This window comes from Diprion similis, chromosome 3 (assembly GCF_021155765.1).
Source record: "Diprion similis isolate iyDipSimi1 chromosome 3, iyDipSimi1.1, whole genome shotgun sequence".
Classification (NCBI taxonomy): Eukaryota; Metazoa; Arthropoda; class Insecta; order Hymenoptera; family Diprionidae; genus Diprion; species Diprion similis.
In genome coordinates, this window is record NC_060107.1 from 929,055 (window position 1) to 951,214 (window position 22,160).

At 41.5% G+C, this 22,160-nt stretch overlaps 2 protein-coding genes across 6 annotated transcripts; one reads left to right on the plus strand and one right to left on the minus strand.

Moving 5' to 3' along the window:
* The first annotated feature begins 563 nt into the window (after positions 1-563).
* LOC124404070 (cyclin-dependent kinase 9) lies at positions 564-16,626 on the plus strand. 2 transcript variants are annotated; one of them, XR_006928978.1, is made up of 8 exons: positions 564-711; positions 789-873; positions 1,205-1,295; positions 1,380-1,546; positions 1,627-1,868; positions 1,969-2,116; positions 2,221-2,704; positions 16,613-16,626. XR_006928978.1 is itself a non-coding variant. In XM_046877898.1 (7 exons), the coding sequence occupies exons 1-7, from the start codon at positions 605-607 to the stop codon at positions 2,527-2,529; spliced, it is 1,149 nt and encodes a 382-aa protein (XP_046733854.1). In that variant the 5' UTR covers positions 564-604; the 3' UTR covers positions 2,530-2,752. The 2 variants fall into 2 exon arrangements, 1 of the variants encoding a protein (XP_046733854.1); XM_046877898.1 differs by lacking the exon at positions 16,613-16,626 and having other exon boundaries at positions 2,221-2,752.
* LOC124404069 (SPARC-related modular calcium-binding protein 2) lies at positions 4,012-20,989 on the minus strand. Of its 4 annotated transcripts, none has more exons than XM_046877895.1 (10): positions 20,362-20,989; positions 10,301-10,463; positions 9,726-10,091; positions 9,415-9,639; positions 7,175-7,258; positions 5,649-5,723; positions 5,327-5,560; positions 4,958-5,130; positions 4,730-4,895; positions 4,012-4,631 (listed from the first exon to the last, which is right to left on the minus strand). In XM_046877895.1, the coding sequence occupies exons 1-10, from the start codon at positions 20,452-20,454 to the stop codon at positions 4,552-4,554; spliced, it is 1,659 nt and encodes a 552-aa protein (XP_046733851.1). In that variant the 5' UTR covers positions 20,455-20,989; the 3' UTR covers positions 4,012-4,551. The 4 variants fall into 4 exon arrangements, with proteins under 4 accessions (XP_046733851.1, XP_046733852.1, XP_046733850.1 ...); XM_046877896.1 differs by having other exon boundaries at positions 4,012-4,634; positions 7,175-7,231; positions 20,362-20,988; XM_046877894.1 differs by having other exon boundaries at positions 4,012-4,634; positions 20,362-20,988.
* Positions 20,990-22,160: the final 1,171 nt, after the last annotated feature.

A 22,160-nucleotide genomic window follows, 5' to 3' on the forward strand; every position in this document is an offset into this window, starting at 1 on the left:
TCGCAAAAATGCCAGGACAAGTCCTCTGAATTTTCTCAGTTGTGAATGAGCCGAGTTAGAAAAATAGTTAAAGTCATTTTTTGATGCACTTTGTCGGCCTAATTTTGCGAGAGGAATCAATTGCACGCAGTTTGAGCTTGTCATCAGCTACTGTATCTTGCTTCTTCATTTTTCCAAATTTTTTACACTGGCAATTAACAATTCTAGATTTTTTAATTCTTGGAACACAATTGTAATTGAGATAAATTGATTGACCTAACCACGTGGGTTTTGACGAACGGCATTCTGCCATCGCGTCATTTTACGCTGGTCTAAATCCAACAAGTTAACATGGCGGATTGTCATGTGGGTTCGCTCAAGGAAATCCTTTTTGGGTTCGCTCATTACGGCTTCAGCTTGCTGCAACACCGCGCAGTCTATCTCTATGAATCTATGTATTCTATGCGCGAAACACGATAGTCGACGTATTTCTGCGAGTATCGATAATCGATACGCAGGTCGTTCCATCAGTGGTCGTTCTAATAGCTGTGCGGTTTTGCTTTCAATAGTTTGTCATAGCGCAGTGACCTGATTAATTAAAGTAAGTGAAATACTTGATCGCGCTATGAATACAAAGGAAAAGGAGAAGTACATTGAAGAATTCGACTTTCCGCACTGCGACGAATCATCGAAGTATGAAAAAGTTGCTAAAATCGGCCAGGGTACTTTCGGGTACGTGATCAATACATGTATTAATAACTTTCACTTCAAGGTTATGTTTGATTGAATCTTCATTTATTTTTTTACAGAGAAGTGTTCAAAGCGAGGGAAAAGAACTGTAATAAAAAATTCGTTGCAATGAAGAAAGTTCTCATGGACAACGAGAAAGAAGGGGTAACTATTAGAATTTTCCGTCAGGCCACATTATTTATCTAGTAGCCTTGACTTCGTTCTGTTATACATACATTTGCTTTTTTACTCATCATTCCACCCGTGAACAATATGAATAATTTCCAATTTATATTGGGTTCCCAAACCCAGGACTCAATACCCTTTACCACGGTTATTGCACTGCGAGTGTTAGTCATCAGCAATATTCCATTTTAACCTCAAAACCATTCACCCAAAATGGTATCATTGTAGTTTCCCATCACTGCGAGTGTTAGTCATAAGCAATATTCCAATGCAATCTCAAAACTATTTACCTAATATGTTATCATTGCAGTTTCCCATCACAGCACTGAGAGAAATAAGGATACTGCAGTTACTGAAGCATGAAAATGTGGTTAATTTAATTGAAATATGCAGAACTCGAGGTATGCTCATCAGAATCGAGTTGCATTGGTTGTGAGAAAACCACAGAATACTCAGCGCCTCGTTATGATCTCCTGTTGTTACAGCGGCTCAATACAACCGTTATCGATCGACATTCTACCTGGTGTTCGATTTCTGCGAGCACGATCTAGCAGGTCTGTTATCCAATGTAAACGTCAAGTTTAGCTTGGGTGAAATAAAGAAAGTCATGCAACAACTACTCAATGGTCTGTACTACATTCATAGTAACAAGGTGAGTTAGGTTCGTCCAATGTTTCTCTGAAAACCATTTATATCTGCCAAAACTCTTAATTACATTTTCTACGTTCACAGATCTTACACAGAGATATGAAGGCTGCCAATGTTCTTATAACAAAAAACGGTATATTGAAACTCGCAGATTTTGGACTGGCGCGTGCCTTTAGTGCCAACAAAAACGGTCAAGTAAATCGTTACACAAACCGTGTTGTAACCCTCTGGTACAGACCACCAGAGCTATTACTGGGAGACAGAAATTATGGTCCGCCGGTAGATCTATGGGGGGCAGGTTGTATTATGGCGGAAATGTGGACTAGGTAAATTATTTAGGATTTGAAATAATTTTTTCGCTGTGTTTCCTTTCAGTTTATTTTTAATGGAAACACATTCATACTGTCAAACTCTTACGAAATCCAGGTCACCAATTATGCAAGGAAACACTGAACAGCAACAGCTCACGCTTATTTCTCAACTATGTGGGTCTGTGACGACCGAAGTATGGCCCGGAGTTGAAAATTTAGAGTTATTTAACAAGATGGAATTACCCAAAGGACAAAAAAGAAAGGTATACGAATTTTCCAAAAGAATTGAAACATGAATTTATTAATTGATTTTCATTGTTAGCAGAATTCCACTTGAATCGATAAATGAAAAATTCTTGTACACCAGGTGAAGGAAAGACTAAAGCCGTATGTCAAGGACCCCTTTGCTTGCGACCTTTTAGACAAGCTATTAATTCTCGATCCCAGCAAAAGGTACGACTCTGATTCGGCACTGAATCACGATTTTTTCTGGACCGACCCGATGCCCTGTGATCTCAGCAAAATGTTGGCTCAGCACACTCAGAGTATGTTCGAGTATTTAGCACCACCGCGACGACCGGGTCACATGCGTCATCCGCATCACCCAGTACCTGGAGGTCCTGCCAAGCCAAGTTCGAGTATGGCGGACAGTGGTTATCAGGACCGCGTATTCTAGAATGTACATAGGCCCAACAGACGCTGTTACACAGATACATTATACCTATGTATAGATAGATAGAATTTAGCTAACGCTTTCAAGAAGCGTTGCTGTATGACTGAAACGAGCGATTGAATTTCGAGAGTGTCGGACCAGTAGTGATTTTTCTGGCCCAGTTCATATAAATTAGACTGTTATAAGTAATTTTTTTTAAGTCAACACGTGTAATAATATGCGTAAATATACATTTTCTATATCAATTCAATCATGCTCATTCAATTTCCTCTGTCCTCCACCTATATTTTTCGACTCGTTCCCGATTTTCGAATAAACTTGCTGCTACTACTCACTGTATGCAGTTCCCACACGAAGGATAATTACCTGATGCAAAATCTTTTTGAGTGGTGCGGTTTTGTTTGAATTGTCCGTTCCGGGCAAATTCATAAAATATATTTTTTGATAAGATGATGTTGGTTATCATTATTAGATTGTTCGGAGATACGATTTCTGTTTACTTTAGAACAAGTGTACACGACAACGTACGTAAATTTATTGTTTATTGCACTCCTTATAAATATAATCGAACAGAAAGCGATTCTGCGCAGTTTTCATCTATATTCTGCGGTAAGAGGTGTCGGTGGCTAGATTTATGTATAATATCAAACATTGGAATATATCGAATAGTATCTACTTAACTATTATAAAATCAGGCATTGTCGGACTGAGGAAAAATTACAATTAAAATGATACAACAGTAAACGAAAAAAAAAAAAAAAAGAAACCGGCTCTGGTCTCAAACAGCTATTTTATACATTATAAGAATATATATTACTAAAAATACACATGTTATTGGAGATATTGAATGACTCGTCTAGTATTACAGTTTTTGAAATGCAATGCAAGGGTAATGCAATTGAAAAAGTCAAAATACGAGTATTAGATCCAACCAATGGACATAGCTAAGCTGTGTGAAGCTGGGAGGTAATTGGTTGATCGTTTAGATATAGATCAAAAGATACGAGAAAAACGATTCGATCAATTAAATCCGACTATCTCGGAATCATGTACCCTTATTTGCCGAATAGAATTTAGCGGTACGTAATTGTATGCCAGATTATATAGATTTAAGATATCACTTTCTGTGCGATCTATTTCGCGCCAATGTATGTGTCTTTGTGTTAGTATACAGATTGGCTATAACTATATTCTCGTGATTGGCACTATGCAAGGAACTACGTCAGGTCGTTAAAAGAACAACCTCGCTCTAATCGCGCTGTGATTAATTGATCGATTGTTTACTCAGATGACCGAACTCGATACATAATAATGTAACGGTCGTTCCAATCTGCATGTAATATTCCATTGTCCCTGTTACATATTAAACATAACTAGCAGTTATAGGTCGTCTTGTGTTGCACCATACTTATAAATGTAGTTGCAAATATGGGTATGTATAAATCCTACATATTTACATTTTAGCTAACTCTCTCTCTCTTTTTCTCTCTTTATACTCTTTAATACTTTTATACCGTATTACTATTATATTCTACAGGCTTCATGCTTGGTCAAAATTTGAAGAAGAAAAATCGATGAAAATGAAGATAAAAAAAATTACAAAAAAAAATCTCCATCTCGTTTCAGCTATTGATAAATATTACAATATATAATATAATGTATAAGTATGAGAATAAACCATACACACATATGTATATACCTGTACGTTTAATACACGTATTATAAGCTAAACTCATTATGCATCACTGGATATATGTATATGCGTATAGATCTTCATATATATATATAATATAAAAATAAAAATAATTTCAATCGTGGAGTGCACAATATTTATCGGTGTACGGATTATTAATCCCGCATACCTTACAATCATATATATTATGATATGCACCCACACAAACAAAAAACATGGCATTAAAAAGAAAGGAAAAAAAACAAAAAACGAAAATCAAAATCGAAACTGGAGATTTCTATAAAGCGACGCGTGACGAGGTGTTTAACATTCAGTAACACAAGCTCTTTCCTCTAATCGGCGATCAAGATCTTGTCGAGCGGATTCGGACCCTTTCTCATCGGTCTTTCCGTATGCGTATTCGCCGGACTGTCTGCTAAAATGAAGTACGAATTGTTTATTCATTATACATAGAATCCAAGTTACGAGCCGAATCTAAGCTGTAATTAAAACTGTACTAGATCCCAGTACCTGGCATAACTCGTAGGGCGTTAAGACAGTTCAACCACTCCGTCATGCTGATTTTCCTGTCGTTATTCACGTCGCAATACCTTGGTAGCTTCTTGCCACATCTTCGTAATTGCTTGTTGTTCGCGACCATTGTACGGAAGCTTTTCCACTCTTTTCTCTCCAGTACCTACAAGTTTAAAGAGTCTTCAATCGTAGACAAGCACACGTCTTTAATTACACCCAACTCACCTTATTCTTGTTTCTGTCCAGCATAACGAAGTGCCAAGTCGCAACACGCTCTTCGTTCGACGTCTGCCACTTCAGAGTCGTCTCGTCTGACTCGGTGCTCGAAGCTTTCATTTTCTTCTGCATCAAGTCCATCAGATCTCGGAGAAATGCTTGCTTCTTCACTTCAGGACATCCTGTAGTTTTAACACACAATGTGATATAGGTTCTAAGATTTTCGAATTGAGACAATATGGCGCCAGGAAAAGTAGTCAGCAAAAACTTTGTCCCATCTGTTAGGCTGATTCATGTTGTTACATTAGATCCGAAAATAGAATGAAGAATAGTTCGACATGTTGGGTGATGAATAAATCAGGGTGACATATTGACTACCTTTCATTGGCCTGTTCGGTTCCGGCACCGGATTGCAGTTCGGACTTGCATCTTTAACGGACGTGCCAGGAATCGGTTTACCCGTGTCTTGATATACGCACCAGCAGTAACCAGAGTAACATTGCACTTTACTGTATCGTCCGTCGGGCGTACACTGCGGGACGTAGAACTTTGATTCTGCGATCTGCTTCTGATCTTCCAGTACTGAATTTCTATCGGAGATGCAATCGTTCACTGCCAATCAAGAAGTATAAAATCACTTAAAAGATATGCTGCATATGCTAGAAAAATATTAATTCGTTAATTTTTTACATTATCTTACCTTCCGTTTCGTCTGTCGGATCGACAGTTTCGTCAGTAAATATGGGTCGATTGGTTCCTGGATTGCCCATTAAAGCTGACGAACACGAAATGCTCTGGATTAGTGATTTCTTACACGAAAATCAAACCGAAGTATTAAATCTGGCAGCGTATTATACTGCTGCCGGACTAGCTCGGCAGTAAATTTTTTGCAAAGATAAACATACTTTATGCATGAGATACACTGTACAGTGTAAATAAAATTTACGATAAATACAATTGATAGTATAGTCATTCGAGTTTAATGCGTCTCAAACGATCATTGTGTACATACATACATACATATCTGTAGTTAGTTCAGTATGGGATTTGGTGCAATTTAGTGTTACAGTGTACACACGTCAAGCCGTCACCACCCAATGAAATTTCATAGGTATCTACACAAATACGTTCATACGTGTGTGCAGATATAACGTATCGTGATGAAGCGTACATGCAATAAATTATGGTATTCAAGCATTATGAGTATTACGTTATATGTATACGGATAACTCGTGAAGAAAACAGAGTTTAATAAATTTTAGTATATGTATACCTATGTGAACAATTACCAGATACCGTTTGTATATGCGTATGAAAAATTTTCTTACAATTATACAACAGGCGAAATGTGCCTAATACCTACGGGTGGTGACGCGTTGATCATTATGAAGCTCGGGACGGGGGTAGTGCGGAAATTTTGTTTCATAACGGTAGGTATTATAAATTACTCGTGGAAACAATATTTACCCTAACAATAATCTAGGGGCTTGGATGTGTAATGAGAAACTTATAATGGGGTGCATATGACAACTTGTACATGAACTCTGACTCATGACTGCATGTAGTATCCACCCCTTAACTATCAAAGGTTCAAGGTGTAACACGGCAGAGTGATGCGCAGTTGCAAATGATGATTTTGAAAATGATTATTTAACTTAAATGCTTTGCATTAATTCGCACATGAAGCTGCAGCAAAGCACACGATAGATATAATATTAAATGCACCGTGAGTCTTTGTAACAGCGAAACGATCCGTGCGCCTGAGGCAGGCAACCGAAGGTACAGCTCATGTTTAGGTTGAGCACCGCATCCCGCCACGGCCAATCTAAGCGTCTACAACTGGAAGGATGAAAAATTAAATTCTGACAAGGAACTAAGGTAACAATGAGACAACTAAGAGTATGATTGTGATCAAATTCAGTTATTCATCGTGATAATGGGGCGGCGAGAAACGGTGCCCAACCTAGAGTCGAGGTGTGACTCCGGCTGCCTGTCTGAGGCGCACGGATCGTTTCGCTGTTAGAAAAACTTACGGTTTATTATTTCTCGTTGAAAATTCGTCGGTATATGACTCATATGCGTTTGGTATCTAGAACTCTCTGGCTTATACATGTAAGGTAGGTACACACTGCGCTGCGTCAGTTTTCAGGCTTACTACTTGGGTTTGGAGATTGGCATTAAAGGGGATAACAACGTCAATATTGTTACAGGGAATTGAGAATTTACCTTGATCAGTAGCGCGAGTCCTCTGGGCCTCAGGGACCTCGGCGCGCTCATCTGCGCCTGGGTTCAGCGACAAGAACAAACGTACTAAATGATAATAATGATGTCACTCAGCCGACTGGCTTACCTATATAATTGTGTATGTCATTCACATATTGCAATAATCAGCAGCATTTTAAATAGGGATATAGTTATTACAGCGTATTATAGTACTCAAAATCAAATACATTATCGACAGCAGCAGCAGCAGCAGCAACAACGACGACAACAACAACAAAAACAACAGCAACAACAATCATCTATACATCTGTATCTAGGCTACTATATGCATGCTCGACGCAGACGTAGTCGAATCATTTCAACTTCTATGATCGGGTTTAGAGGGCATTCAAGCTATCAATAGGCGCGTTAATGGGTCATAAAGTTTGAATATACATATAACAGGGTACGTCCAGATCGCCAACAAAAGCGTATCGGATTTTTAGCCAATTTTCCATACATGGTAATTTAGCTCTGAGGTATTTTACTCATAGTTTAATTTTCCGAGAGAAGTCTCCCCCGTACGACGAAACTACCGTATCTACACATCAGATGTGGTATATACTGCAGACAGCACTAAAGTACTATAATTGTGAGTAAAAACGTAAAAGTTAGATCTGTATACACTACAGGTACATAAAGTATATGTATACATATACTTTACAAGTGCATACATACGTATAGTAGTAGGTGTGACTGCATTGAGTAAGATTATACTATACTAAAGCTGGCATTACGTGCACGTCCAAGCATGAAACTGTCAACTCAACGCTTGCTAAATATCGGCGGTGTAAAGTTATACGTACCTATTGCACGAAAAGTTAATAGATGTAAGACCCAAAGTAAAGCACGAGCTGCAGCAGGACGAGGAAATCGAAGGAAAGAAAAGGCAATGGCATCAGGCTTTCGTCGAATCTTTCAATTCAATCGGTCGATTCGACATTTCAGAAATTAATGTTATCTTCACAGCTGATTCAATTTTCAATAACTTGATCAGTTTCGCTTTCATGGTCTGCAGTTGATGAACCGAAAACGATGCACTCTTCGAAGGAGATAACACACGCAGTGATTCGTCTGGTCGGTTAGATGATTCAAGACTGCCTCGAGAGAGAGAGAGAGAGAGAGAGAGAGAGAGAGAGAGAGAGAAAGAGAGACACGACTTAAACAAGAGACCTATATTATAGCGAATATCGTTCAGTCCGATATTTCGTCGTCATTTCATATATTAAATTAAGATTTGAAGACACGTCAAATATAACGATTATAATTGAACATACTGCATCCGGAGTATATGAAATAGAAATTGATGATAGAACCAATCATATCAGAAGATGATCGCAGAAAATGGTGAAATTTTCATCGAATGATTTTTTTCCCGTCAAAAGCAAATGGGAGTGAATATATGTAATGAAGAAAATGGTATGTACGTGGTAATTTAACGGTGATTTCATAAGGGCGTGACATTAGCGTCCGCAAATAGTGTTTTATTACCAGCGTAGGTGCGCGACAAAGAAGTTTAGAGCGAAGGATCGCGGTGAGGTTACTGCGGTTTCAATGTTGTGCTCCCGCCATCCCCGCTCGAAGAGCTGAATGTGCAACGAGCACGACTGTCAGTGTCACATGGACGTGATACAGGCGAGGTCAATTGGTTCAAATACTTCGTCATACTCCGTCCGAACCGCGCCGTGTGGGCAAACTTCCGGCAAGATTCACGAACGCCAACTTAAACCGTGCCAAGACGACATCCTGTACGAGCACTCCGTCGTCGCTGCAATGCAGGCTCATCATACTATAATTCGTGATAAATATAGGAATAATTTATATGTTCACGAACGTGACGACCCGGCGTATTGTTGAAAATCTACGTTAACGGACGATCTCAGTGACGTGGAAGTAAGAACAGCGTGATCAATCTTAAATTTTACGTGCTAATCATCATCGGGGAAATTTATTTGGCAAAAAGAAAAAACGAAATAAACAAAACCGCAAGCGATGGACGAATTAATAAAGCACATTATCCAAGCGTATATATATACATTAGTGAGTCAAAGCTGAGGAATTATTAATTATATTTAAAAGTGTAAAGCGCAAGGAGAAGATTGCATTGGTACCATTACCACTACTATATGATAATCGTTGAATATAAAAATATAAACTACAGACAATTTGGAAAAGATGAACAGGAGAGCATGCGTCAAACTTACTTGTAAAGTCGAGAGCCAAGCAGGCGCTCCATTCCTGCCGAGAGAGCTTCACGTCCCGGTTCAAATCGCAAGTCCTTGCAAAGGTCCTGGCGCATTTTCTCGGGCGAACCGCCTTCCTCGCGAGCCGTCGCAGTTCCCGATACTCGTCTCGGTCTAAGAAACCGTCGGCGTTCTTATCGAGCGTCATAAACTTCCAGGACAATACTCGCTCCACGTTTTTGTCACCTATAAGTCCAACATAAGTGGATTAATTATGTCTTCTGTGCACTTCTTTGTAGGCGCATCTTAATATTGCTGGCGATTGAACTCACCGTCCGCCGAAATGTTCGTTCTCCTGTACTCGATTTTAAAATTGTCGATCAGGTTGTTGTTGAACTTGAGTTTCTCCGACCTGTCGCAGGTGTTCCGATGCCTGTTATTGAACTGCCTGTGCGTCTTCGAGGCGGCTGGAGAGCGTCGACGCTGCGCCGAGCGGGTCGACGCCGATCCGGCCCTTGGACAGCGGGGCCGATCGTACTTGACGGAGGTGTCTGGAATCGGCCGACCTTGGGCGGTGACGCACCAGCAATAGCCGGTTTCTTCGTGACACTGGACCGGGGCATAAGTCCCGTCGGGACGGCACTGTGGCCGAGCCCCGGGCCGCGCCGAAATCCGCGCCGCGAAGCAGGGCTGCGTCTCTGATGAAATAATCAACATGGCCGCCGTTTTAAGTCACGCTTGCGATTATGATTCGGCTGTAAGATGGACGCAAGAGCTTGCCGTTTATCCATTGCTATCTCACGTCGAAGAAAGCGATGGCAAGAATAGTTTGGTCACCGTTTCGGTTTCGGCAAAGTGTTAGAAATTTTGTATTCGAGCTGTGAAATTGGATGTACCGAATACCAACCTGGATTGCAGGGTCCCGAGTGTTTAATGAGTAGAGATGCTCCCTCGCACTGCTTCGAAATGAATTTACACTGATCTGGATAAGTCACACCGTCACTACCGCAGACTGCGACACCGGCTCGTTCGCTCATCGTGCATTCAGCCACTCTCCGTTTGCAATCCTCCTGCAATTCAGTAATACATAATATGTACTTTTTCTTCAGGATTGGTAGATTTAATACTCCTCTGTGTAAAGGTCTTTCAATTAGCTGCTGATAAGTAGGTACAAGCGAATACAGGACTGAAAATCGATAGTTATAATCACGGTTACAACTTACAGAAGGAAAATAATGTTTTCTAACATGAAAAACTTGAAATCACGCAGGAATTACCTTGTCTGAGTATTACAAGTTTGTATAACGCTGATATCACATAGGTGTGAGGGAGAGGTGGTCACAATGAACCCCTTAAGGGGTTAACAACGTGAGACGAACTCCGAAAACGCAATTTCTTGTGCTTGGCTTAAAATATACTTTTCAAGCGTCACGGACATTTTTTTAAATGCCACTCGACTGGACAGGGGGATCACTTTGCCAGCTTCTTCCTTATATGCATGTCCAGGTGTTCGTCCTTTTAACGAGTTCAAAGTTATATTTAAAGATGGTGCAAATACGCAATACGCGGTGTATCACGCGTATGTGCATGTATGTACACGATGCAACGATCTCGATTACCTGCGGGTCGGTTATCTTCAACGCGAGCTAACGGGCAAACCGTACTACATACTATAATAATCAGGTATACCAGTGATATATTATAAGTATAGTACATATTATATACTATTCCCGGTATCCCAACAGCGAAGTAAATGCAGCTAACCGCAAGAATGAAAGCTTCGGTGTTGCTTTTTATATCATTTATGCTTTGGTCATAGCATTGGATAATCTTCGCTGGCAATTACCGCGGGCGTAAAATGAAATCGGAAACTAGTGTTTTTTCGTCGATTTTCCTTATTACCTACAAACATGTCTGCGTGGTGTTACACCTACGGCGAATAATAAATTCCGATAACGCATTAATATCGAACCTTAAACGAGGACTTCACATCTCAATGATGTCAAAAGTATCGAGATGTAACGGTAGCCACATAGACATGCGTTTCAGTGCCGAATCACGATGCCCGTGCGGCGAAAAAAAACTTTCGAGTGTATATAATACACCTACAAGAGAAGAAGAGGAGGGGACTTGGAAGGTCTCTCTTTGCATGCCAAGCATACCGGCATACCGATCGTGAACCTGCGGCATACCCGGCCGGTTGATATACTCGTTTTTGGTGCAAAAAAAACCGAAGAGAAAAAAAGTTACGAAATTGAGCCAGGCTCAGCTGGGAGTAAATTAGAAATTAGGCAGAGATTAAGGACCTGTGGAGCTAGTGGCGCCAACGGATCACGCATCTCACAGTTCGTCATGTATACGAAATCGTGCAGTGACGAATATGAGCAGGACAGTACTTAAAGTTCTTAAGATGCGGTAAATCACACGAGAAAAACCGTCAGATACGGTTGTTGTTGAGTAGAATTTCTCTGTAAACTCCAATGCAGATGCAGACGTACATTATTACACGTCAGTTCCCCGACCGCGTCTAGTCATTGCTCTATATATGCCCTCGGCGCCGCGTCGAAGTATATGAAATATATTCCCCAGCAGCCAGTGGTCAGGTGGTTATTAGATGGGCGTGATAAATATCGCGTAAACCGATTTGATTCACGGTTTATGTGAAAATAAACGATATCTCTTCGCGTATGGTTCATACATACCTACACGGATTTTGTAGAGTATCTAATATGACTGGACACACAGCCTCACGTTGATGTGACAAACATTATAACAAGTATTTCACCTGATATACGTAGCTAGTATGGTATAGCAATCGTTACAGAAATATTCACAATTCCAAATTGAATCAGCATTCGAGTTCGCTGTGAAAGCGGACATCCATTATACCGTATAATTTACACGATGCGGCTTCATCCTGTTACCACTGGACTGCTCCATTGTTATATAGAAAAAGAGATTAATAACCATTGCGATAAATAATGCGAATGAATGTCTGATAAAATAACGAAGTGCGAACAGCGAGATTCTCACACGTAGTTGTATAATTGTTTATTGTGTATCGTGATTAATTTCGAAACATAGTGCCGATCGTCGTTGAGCGTTTTCGAGACGGTGGCTAGGGACAGCTAGACTGTATAACGTAATGAAGTGTGAAGTTCGGGAAGAGGCGCGGTGCTTCCCGAATGCATGGCATACATGTTTAATCGATTAATCAAGTACATGGTTAAAAAAATGAGGTTCCAACGAGCGGTGGGACTTAGGATTAACAAACTTGGCGAAATTGTCTAAACATCGCGTAAACCAAATTGATCAAGATTTAAAGGCTGTTTTTCCTGGAAGCTTGGCTCTATCGGGCGGCGTTATGATTTTGAGAACTTCTCTTAGGAGAAGCTGGAGAGAAAATAAACATTTTGTCGGTTTTTATCGAGCGAGGATTAAACTGGGATGCTGTACGAGACTCCGCCACGGGGTTCCTGCATTGTGTATACACGAAGACCGATTCAAAGAAAAGAACAGTTCTTGAACACGTGGTTCAAGTATGTATGTATATTTACGATGGAATCATATTGTGTATTTCCGAGGGGGAATCTCGATTCTGGTCTTTCTCAATTTGGGATATAACTCACTTGGGCTTCTTTTAGCTTGCAGCTCTGCAGTCTCGTTACATTTTCGAACTACTACGACGCGTATACAATTTCGCCTTTTCTCGCGATCTATTCCTGTTATATCAACATCGTTAATTCGCGGTAATGAAGAGCTCGAATTCATCGGTATTCGGCATTTCGAATCGCCCGTTATGCTGGCGAAATGGCTAAAGATCTAGCAGACGATGGGAATCGAATCCTGTTTTCATTTAAAATATCACATTTGTCTTCAAGCCGTGTATCAAGAGGATCAAGATGTGCGTTTTACTCTCGAGCAATCGCGTCAACGTCCTTGCACAATCCTCGATATGTAATTATAGCTGGGAGTCGTTGGATTACGGATCTCTTGGACGACGAATGTAAGATTCAACGCTTTGATTTCACACTGTTGCTGCAGCCCGCGAGTTCCAAGCCGAGTAAAAATATCAGGAGCCTGGACGCCTGATTGAGAGATAAGAGGGAGGATATATTATACGAGGATGAGAAAGGTGGACGCGTATCATGTTATGTACGCTTGGGTTGAAACACCTCGAGAGAAGACCGTGAATTCTAAGCAATTTCTCATGACAGAAATATGAGGATCATTATACTTCGACGATAAATTCCCTGCAATCGATCCGATTGCGAGTGGTAGTTTTAGTTTTCGTTGCACGTAATAAATGTACATGAAGACGACCACGCATGCACGCATGGCACTTACCATTTGAAATATTAAAGTAATGGATATTCCTAACTAAAACTATTAACGCAACATTCTTCTTGCCGTTGTGTTGTTGGGCGTGAAACAGCGCACAAAAACTAACGAGTGTTGGAAAGGATTCTATCGTCGAAATAAAATAGCAAGCGTGTCAACGGCGGCCATATTGACATTGCATTTGCGTCGAGGTGACTATACGCTTGAGCCCGAATTATCAGGTCATTATATTACGGAGTTTTGGTATAATCGCGAGCCTAATGAAGCGGACACGCCAGGCTCGTGAAAAATCCATTAAAATTATTCTTGGGATAAAAATAATGGTTGGTACAATTAGCTAACAATTATACAGCAAGATAAAGAGATTCTTTGTTAACACTCCGTGTCTCTCCTGGCATAGCTGCTCCTTGGCACAGCGATGCGGTTAGATAAGACAGTGCAACATGGAGCATAACGCGCGTGCCTTACCGTACATTGCATTGGTCTATCTGATCGGTTGGTCGTCTAGTCGCATACCTACCGCATCTACGACACGCGGGTGTCTTCGAGACTTCACGTCTGACGAGCTCCACGTAAGGACGGAATGCCTGACAACTACGCGTGTCCGCGGCGCGAATGCAAATTATTTATATTTACGTACCGTAAATACGCGCCTGGCGAACTGATTGCGATCGCGATCGCTTGGCGCCACCGTCGTTCGCAATACGGTAGCGCCATATAATTGTTACACATATACCTATGTGTATAAGTATGCTAATCGGCGATTGGACAAAAGCAGCTAATTGTATGTACAAGGGTGCGTTCCAAAATTAGCCCCCAATACTGTCAACAATCTTCTATCTCTTTCGTGGTGCCGAGTTCGTGAATAGCTCAGCCTTCGTCCTAGGGAGTTTTTTAACGCTGCCAGCTAATTTCGGAACGCAATCTATAACGTATTTTCGTTTTCCGTTTCTTTAAGGCTTAAGGAACCCCCGCTTTAATTATGGTTCTGATTCATTTCAGGTTCGATAATTTTTTATTTCTCTTTCACAGATTACTCCTCTATCTAATAAATTAATAAATATTTGTGAAAATGAACGGCGCGGATGCTTAGGTATACACATATTTCAATGCATATACGATACAAAAACCGTATTGGGATATACGAGACAGCGTTTTTCTAGAGATGCCCGCGAATAGATGTAGTCTTAAGATAGTGTATTAACGCGAAGTGATTTGGTGGCGCCTACCGCGAGAACACGACGCGACGGCTGCCAGACGACGAGATACATTAATATAATAATAATGACGATTGTAATTATAGGAATATTAATAATAATAATGAGAACAACAATAATAATAATATTACAAGCCCAACTCCCGAGTCACAGTGGCCTCTTTGTGTGAGGTTTTGAACGTATTGGTATATGATATTTGTTATACAGACGGTGTTGTACAAGTAGTTAGACACGCTCATCTTCCGTCTCGAGATCATCGCATATGTATGCATATAACCACACACATGTATAGTCGTTTCGTATATATTCATATATAACGTCAAATAGCCGATAGAAACATCAGGGGCCAGAGTGACGTATAACTTCGGCAATTAATTTATACGTACAATAACTGCGGTCTATCATTTCGTAAGCTGCAGTCGTGAGGTCCAAATTTTTCAACAATAAACGAAGCCATCAATATATCCCACGATCGAGATGAGAAATCCTGAGAATGCCTCTTTCTTCGTATATACGAGACCCGTATATTTCGATTGTTGAGAAATGAATCGATCTGGCAAAGTACGTACGACAGTAGACAGTATAAGCACATACTGTCCTGTATGTCACGGTATTAGGCCCACGTGAGATGCATTATTCAGGAGACTGGATAGGACAGGCACCTACATATATCGCAACACGCACAAGTAGGTTCCTACGTATGTAACGTCGGTATTGTACGCTCAAGTGCGTATTGTAATAATATCTACGTACCTACATACGTAACGTCGAAATTATGTGTGGATTATATCCCGTACACGCCCCGTACACGAAATACACACACACACACACACACGTGCGTAACGCGGTACCAACATTGGATACGCGTCTGTGTATTTTATACGCTGTCCCGACTCCCGAAACAGGTTCCTCTAGACGGGCGCATTCTTGGATCTTGGAGGCGGCGACGATATCGCGCGCTCCTCGCGTCCTTCCTCCGGGCGACGCGTTCCGACCTCCTCGGGGCAAATTTTTCAGTCTCTTTACCCTGGGGTCCCCGTTAAATAAGTCTTTCTCATAGTCCTAGACTATGCTTGTAACTGCGGCAAATTCGAATACTCGGAGCATGGTAGCTAGGTATCCGTCTGTGTAGTATAATAGGGACGAAAGTCGATGGTAAAATAAGGAGGGGGATAATGACTCGAGCGTAAACTGCAACTTTGAAGACCGTTGCGACGCACTTTGCGCGAGTATCTTTTACCGAGTAGAGTCCCTTGATGCAACTTTTACGAGCGAGCTTACGATGTACATACATACTATACAATCAATTGTCGATACTGTTACGTAGTGTTACAGAATCACTATACACGAACGGAGTCCGTTACTTGAATTGCCTATGATTCAAAGTGCGAGGAATATTTCAAATCGATCGAGGCTGCAATACGCGCCAATTATTGGGTTAAACGGAGCCTCGGGCAGCCCCGCAAAACTCTATGCAGTGTGTCTTGAAGGTATAACTGACAAATAAAGAGTTTGAAAAGAAAATTACGTAACGCGGCTGTGTGTCTATTTGGCCCATCGTTCGATTCATACGCTAGTAATATATTATGATGGGTATACAAGACTCGTCGTTTCTAAACGCAAAGGTGTGCTAATGACGTGCTGATTATAGCGGCATAGAGGATATACATATATTTGTGAAATAATGGGATGTATGCATACATACGTACACGGATAACATGCGTATAAGCTGTAACCACATTATGCATACATATTCCCATATTGTAGACATAGTTATACATATATCTCGTCCGTATAATTATTACGCCGATTATAATGTGCTTGTATACCTATGCATCTGCATTTCTCACAGTTCAAATATATCCCGGTCGATCTAGACGAGGAGTCGCGCCGACCCCATAATAAGCTGTGCAGAACCGTTATTGGAAATTCGAGGTGAAATCAGAGGATTTCAAAAGTTCGTGAAACGTATATCCATAAACTGAACTTGAATAAAAAGTGGTGGATTAATTATAAGGAATATATTGTTTTCTTAGCGAAAAAAATACTAAAGTAAACTAGAACTGCAATTTTACTGTACGAATAAAATTTGAATTGGCATTCATGTACTGTTCTGCAAGTGTCTCTACCCATGTATTAGCTATTTATGTGGCATTCCCGTAAACCGCCTGTTTCTTTTTTGGCAAGGATAAAGATTTCAGGACGAGCTGAAGGCGAGCCGGAAGCGAGCCGCAAGCGAGTTCTGAAATTATCCGAGCCAAAAAACGGTTTACGGGCATGCCACATACAATATTTTTTACGGTTTGGGCATTGAAAAGTAAAACGAAGAGTGAGGTTATGTCGCGATCTATTCGACGAAGCTACTTTATTCGGCAGTTTGGGATGCGCACTTCGAACTGCGCATCAAAACTGCGGAATAAAGACTTTATTCCGCAACTTTGTTCGTTGCCGTATAAAGCGTCACTTTACGGAACGAAAACTGCCACAAAAAGTGGACTTTTCAATGCCCATACCGTAAAAACAAAATTATATACCTCCTAGTTGTAATCGATCCAATTTTCCATTTGCCAACCTCAATTATAAGATTATAATTATTCCACAACGACGTATACCTACGCACAACTGTTTTATATGTTTAGCTCACCTGTCCGCAGGGCGCGACCTCCACCCATAAGTTTATACATATTTCCGATTACGGAGGTATTTGATCTTTCTAACGGTACAAGGTACGATAGGATCCGTCTTGGGTCAACTTTTACGTACCGTACCCGAGCTAAACTCCACGGGCAGGCACGTGCCTGCATTTAAAAAATCTCCATCCTCGGATATTCGGTCACAGTGCACTCTATTCGTCTCGCTCTTCCTTGAAGGCAGTTGAAAAAACTTGATCTCACGCCGCGGGGAAAACAATCAGAACAAATCGATCAGAGACCGCAAGGACGTGATTATACATTTTAAACGGGACGATCCGCAGGTGCACCTCCGGCTCTACTTCGACACACGCTCACCACCTTCCAAACAACTTTTTACCGTACTCATTTGTGTGCCTTTTTACACCAGATCCTCGAGCCGTTTCATTGTCAGTATCTGCAAGTGCAGAGATTGTTTCCAACGTAACTATTTCTCAAACACCACGCGGGTCCAAATGCTGATTTTCATCGGCTGCAAAAATCTTTATCGTGTCATATACATATACTTATTGCGAGTGGTGCGTTTCGCATTTTTTTAGTTGCATAGTTGGAGGGACAGAGTTTCGTTATTATACTTCTAATTGACACACGACAACGGCCTAGTAGTGTAAAGGGGGTGGAGTGCAAAAGCAGCCGCTTATTCTTTGCCAGCATACACCCTATAGGTATATCGATTATAAATTTGTGGGTGTTTCACGGAGGTGAGCAAAGGAGGCAGGTAGGCGGGAGGGCAGACAGGCAGGTAGGTAGGTAGGCAGACAGGCACGCCGCAGGCATGCAGGTAGGTTGGCACACAATATATGCAGTGCATCGACTGAAAGGCAGGCACAGAAACGTGTATTCAAGCATTTTAACTGACTAATTTGAGAGTTCTCACTTGAGGGGAAAAATCAGAAATGAAAGTAGCCGATGACGAGGCCCCCCATCCGCCCCTGCAGCCTTTCATCCACGTGTTCGAAACCGATCAACGGATGCCGCCTGCACCCTTGGAACATTACACATTGCACATATGATTAATTCCGTGAGCTGGTTTTCTCGTTTTTCACGACAGTTGTGTAATTTTTTAATCGACATCATTACTTCAATCAGATTAAGGGATCACGAGCTGACGGTGCAGAAAGTATTAATTAAGCAAGATATTTTCCAAATGTGAAACGAGGAGCGCGCTCTAGAGCGCGAACGAGTTACGGCTTATACGTTCTCTCGTTATCTACGAAGTTTCATTGCCTTGAGTATCTTTCTAGCTACTGTCGTTTGTGTATTTGCTGCCGGATTTACAGATAGGACAGAATAAATTTGCTCAAGATTCCATTGAGATGACCTTCTCCGCGGTGTTAAAAAAATAATATATTCCCTCTTGTCAACTTTGGGTAAATAAGGAAACTGCCGCGATCAACGTAAACGCGAAACTGAACAACATTGTTATTGACTGCCGAGAATATCGAATCCCCGCGTATGTGTTGTATACATATATAATATATAGTGCATGTGTGAGTATACATTCAATTTACTTCACCTTGCGAAGTATGACCAATGAATGAATAATTTATACACAAATAGTTTTACGAAAGGTAAAACTGCCCTTCGGTAATTATTATAACTTATAGGAAACAAGTTCTTCAATGAGTATATATATAATGTCCAGTTCTGTTCGAGTTCGCTTCAAGAAAGTTACGCGAAGCGAGAGGCGAGATGGTTTCAAAGAAAATCGGCGAATCAAACGGGATGAGTCAGGTTTTCGGAATCATCGGTATTTCCGCTCGTACATAAAAGCATTTCCTGCAACTCGATAGAGTGGAACGACTTTCCCGGTGATAATCAATCACTGCCCATCATGATTGAAGCAACGCCGTAATTGATTCGTAATTACCCGCTTAGTAGCTGTACCTACATGAATCGAGCAATTACTTCGAGCACAAATCGCGGTAGACCATTGGCCCATAACTCATGCATGGGACGGGGGCATTAATTATACGGAATTTAATACCTTTTTATTGAACCATATCAAGCTCGCTGCGGACGAGCTATCATTCCGTTTCCTCACTCTACTTGTGATTCCGAGACTAATGCGGGGACAAAAATGATTTAACGAATTGAGTCATTTCAATTGTATACGATGTGCTCGCTAAGTTATTCCTTTTTTATCCATTTTTTTTTTATACACTAGCGGGAACCTTTAAAATTTAAATTCATTTACGCGTGATTACCGTATTGGTGCAGAGTAATTACGAAAACGCGAATTCTCGAACGACAACTTATTATATTATTCATACATCTTCCACCGTTGCACCTACAGTTGTAAAAATGATCGGAATTTTCATCGTCGATAGTGATATATCGATTTGATAAATCAGCGCAGGCATTCGAAATGCCGCAGATGAAAACTTGTACAGAAGAAGCACTAAGTATACGTTTGAGAAGTACGAAACTCCGTTGAAATGATTTTAACAGCCTGTAGTGTTAACTCGCTCGTGTATAGAAGATTCCTTGACGCGCGTATACAAGAGTGATGACAGCAGATTCACGAATGAGAGTGTGCGATAAAATTACGCCGAAGTGGAGCTGCGAGTCCGCAAAGAGATTACAGGGGTATAAGAAATAGTACGATAACAAAGATATTAATAGAGCTGCGATGCAAAATTGTGAATAATTTCAAGTTGGAACGAGAACGAACAACGAATGCAGCAGCAATACCAGCAGCACCTGGTGTTCTCCCGTACCTTAGCGGTGGGAATAGATACGGATGCGTTGACGAGAAGAAGTAGATTGAAGAAGGGCAGGACACACGCGGATGGTCGTCTTCGAGGGATCATCGTGACCCGGTGGGGTGTTACCCGCCTCCTTCCGCCCTCCTCACTCCCCTCGGGCTCCGCCGCCTCCGGTGTTATCCTGGATCTCTTGATAGCTGACGGGTCTGCAGCCAGTTGACAATAACCGCGATTCTCCTCCTCTTCCTTCTACTTGCAATGGGGCTTTCACTTATGGGAACACAGTGATTTTACCCCGCTCCTCTTATTGTTCAAATTTCATTTGGTCCGAACCTCCGAGCCCGTCTATATTCACAAACAGTACAGGTAATTCCGAGCAAGTGTTACAATTCAACTCTCTACTGCACAAGTGGTATAACCGATGCACCGTAAATCGACGCAGATGGCATCGTGCATGGCTTCGGCTAACGCCGTTTCTGACCTGTGGCTCTGCACCCCTGCAGAAGGAGGTGCGGGTCACCTCGAGACCTTGGCAAATTCACGCTAATCGACTGGTGCAGCACGAGACCTAATGGATCGGCAACGGTTTGGCGATCGCACGGCGTGTCCAGTCGGCGCAACCGCTAGGAAGCAACTGGCTCCAATTCTACTGCTGCTGCTGCTGCCGCTGCTTCTGATGATGATGATGGTGGCGGTGGTGGTGGTGGCGAGTCTTGCGAGCCACTTGCTAGCCACTTGCCAGCCACTTGGTAGCCACTTGCTGGTAGCGCAGTACGTCGAGACGGCGGAGACAGGCTCGGTTGTAGGCTTGCTCTTCTCCTGCACTGCGGTTAGTCTTCTTTCGGCCCTTGCGCCTCGCTTCTTACCGACGCAATCCTCCCCTGCGATCCCGCATACTTCTGCCTATCGCCCATACAGATCGAAGAGGCGAATGGGACCGAGACGAGGACTCTCCGAAGATAAAAATTTACGATTGCAGCTCGGACAATGGACCAGATTGTGCGCACAAAGTCTGGCAGGATTCCGTGTTAATTCATCGCCGCGTTTTTGTTGCTTCGCGCGCTTGTTGCGCGCGAATGAAAATTATGAGGACTCGTACTGATTTTAGTATTTGCATCAAATAAGAAATTTATTGTGATTTTTCCTTTTTTTTTAACATAGTTTTTGCTTCTTCTTTCCGTTACCACTGCACTTGAAGTATATTTGTATAATATGTTTGTACCACTGATCGTTCATATCGCATGTTCCAAGTAGAAGGCTTGTGAAAAAAAGACGATAAGCCAGAGAGAAGTGATGTCTCGTATTGCAACTTATGCCATCTGTATTGAAAAATTTTGATGTACTCAACGTGTATACCTAATGCAAAAAAACGAAAATAAGATATCGAGCGTCTAAAATTCTGTCAAAGTATATGAAAAAAAAAAAAAAAAAAAAAACTGTATGTAGTTTTCGTACACTTGAAACGGCGCGCTCTCGGAACTTCCCCTCCTCTTGTTTTGTAAAATTCTATTTACGTACTCATATCACATTTACGACATACACGGTACGTGTTATACGTATGCGGCCCGCGAAAGATACAGAGATACAAATGTAACTTATCTTGCTTGAAGCAGATTTTGTATTATACCTACTTGAACGGACGCGCGGCACCGGGGGAATCGGTAAAAAAATCCGTCTGTCCCTAATCCTGGACGATTTACGAACTGCTTCGAAACTGGTTCCAGCGTGCCACGGTTCCAAGGTCTCTGGAATGTAACTATTCGCACGAAATCGATCAGGAGAATCAAACGGAGGGCGAGCTTTCGCCGGTC

Coding starts and splice junctions, on each gene's coding strand:
- LOC124404070 (XM_046877898.1), top strand. CDS start 605: ATGAATACAAAGGAAAAGGAGAAGTACATTGAAGAATTCGACTTTCCG. Junction 874..1,204: donor TGGACAACGAGAAAGAAGGG/GTAACTATTAGA, acceptor TTATCATTGCAG/TTTCCCATCACAGCACTGAG. Junction 1,547..1,626: donor ACTACATTCATAGTAACAAG/GTGAGTTAGGTT, acceptor CTACGTTCACAG/ATCTTACACAGAGATATGAA.
- LOC124404069 (XM_046877894.1), bottom strand. CDS start 20,454: ATGATCCCTCGAAGACGACCATCCGCGTGTGTCCTGCCCTTCTTCAAT. Junction 10,464..20,361: donor TATCTATTCCCACCGCTAAG/GTACGGGAGAAC, acceptor ACTGAATTGCAG/GAGGATTGCAAACGGAGAGT. Junction 5,724..7,174: donor GACTCGCGCTACTGATCAAG/GTAAATTCTCAA, acceptor CGTGTTCGTCAG/CTTTAATGGGCAATCCAGGA.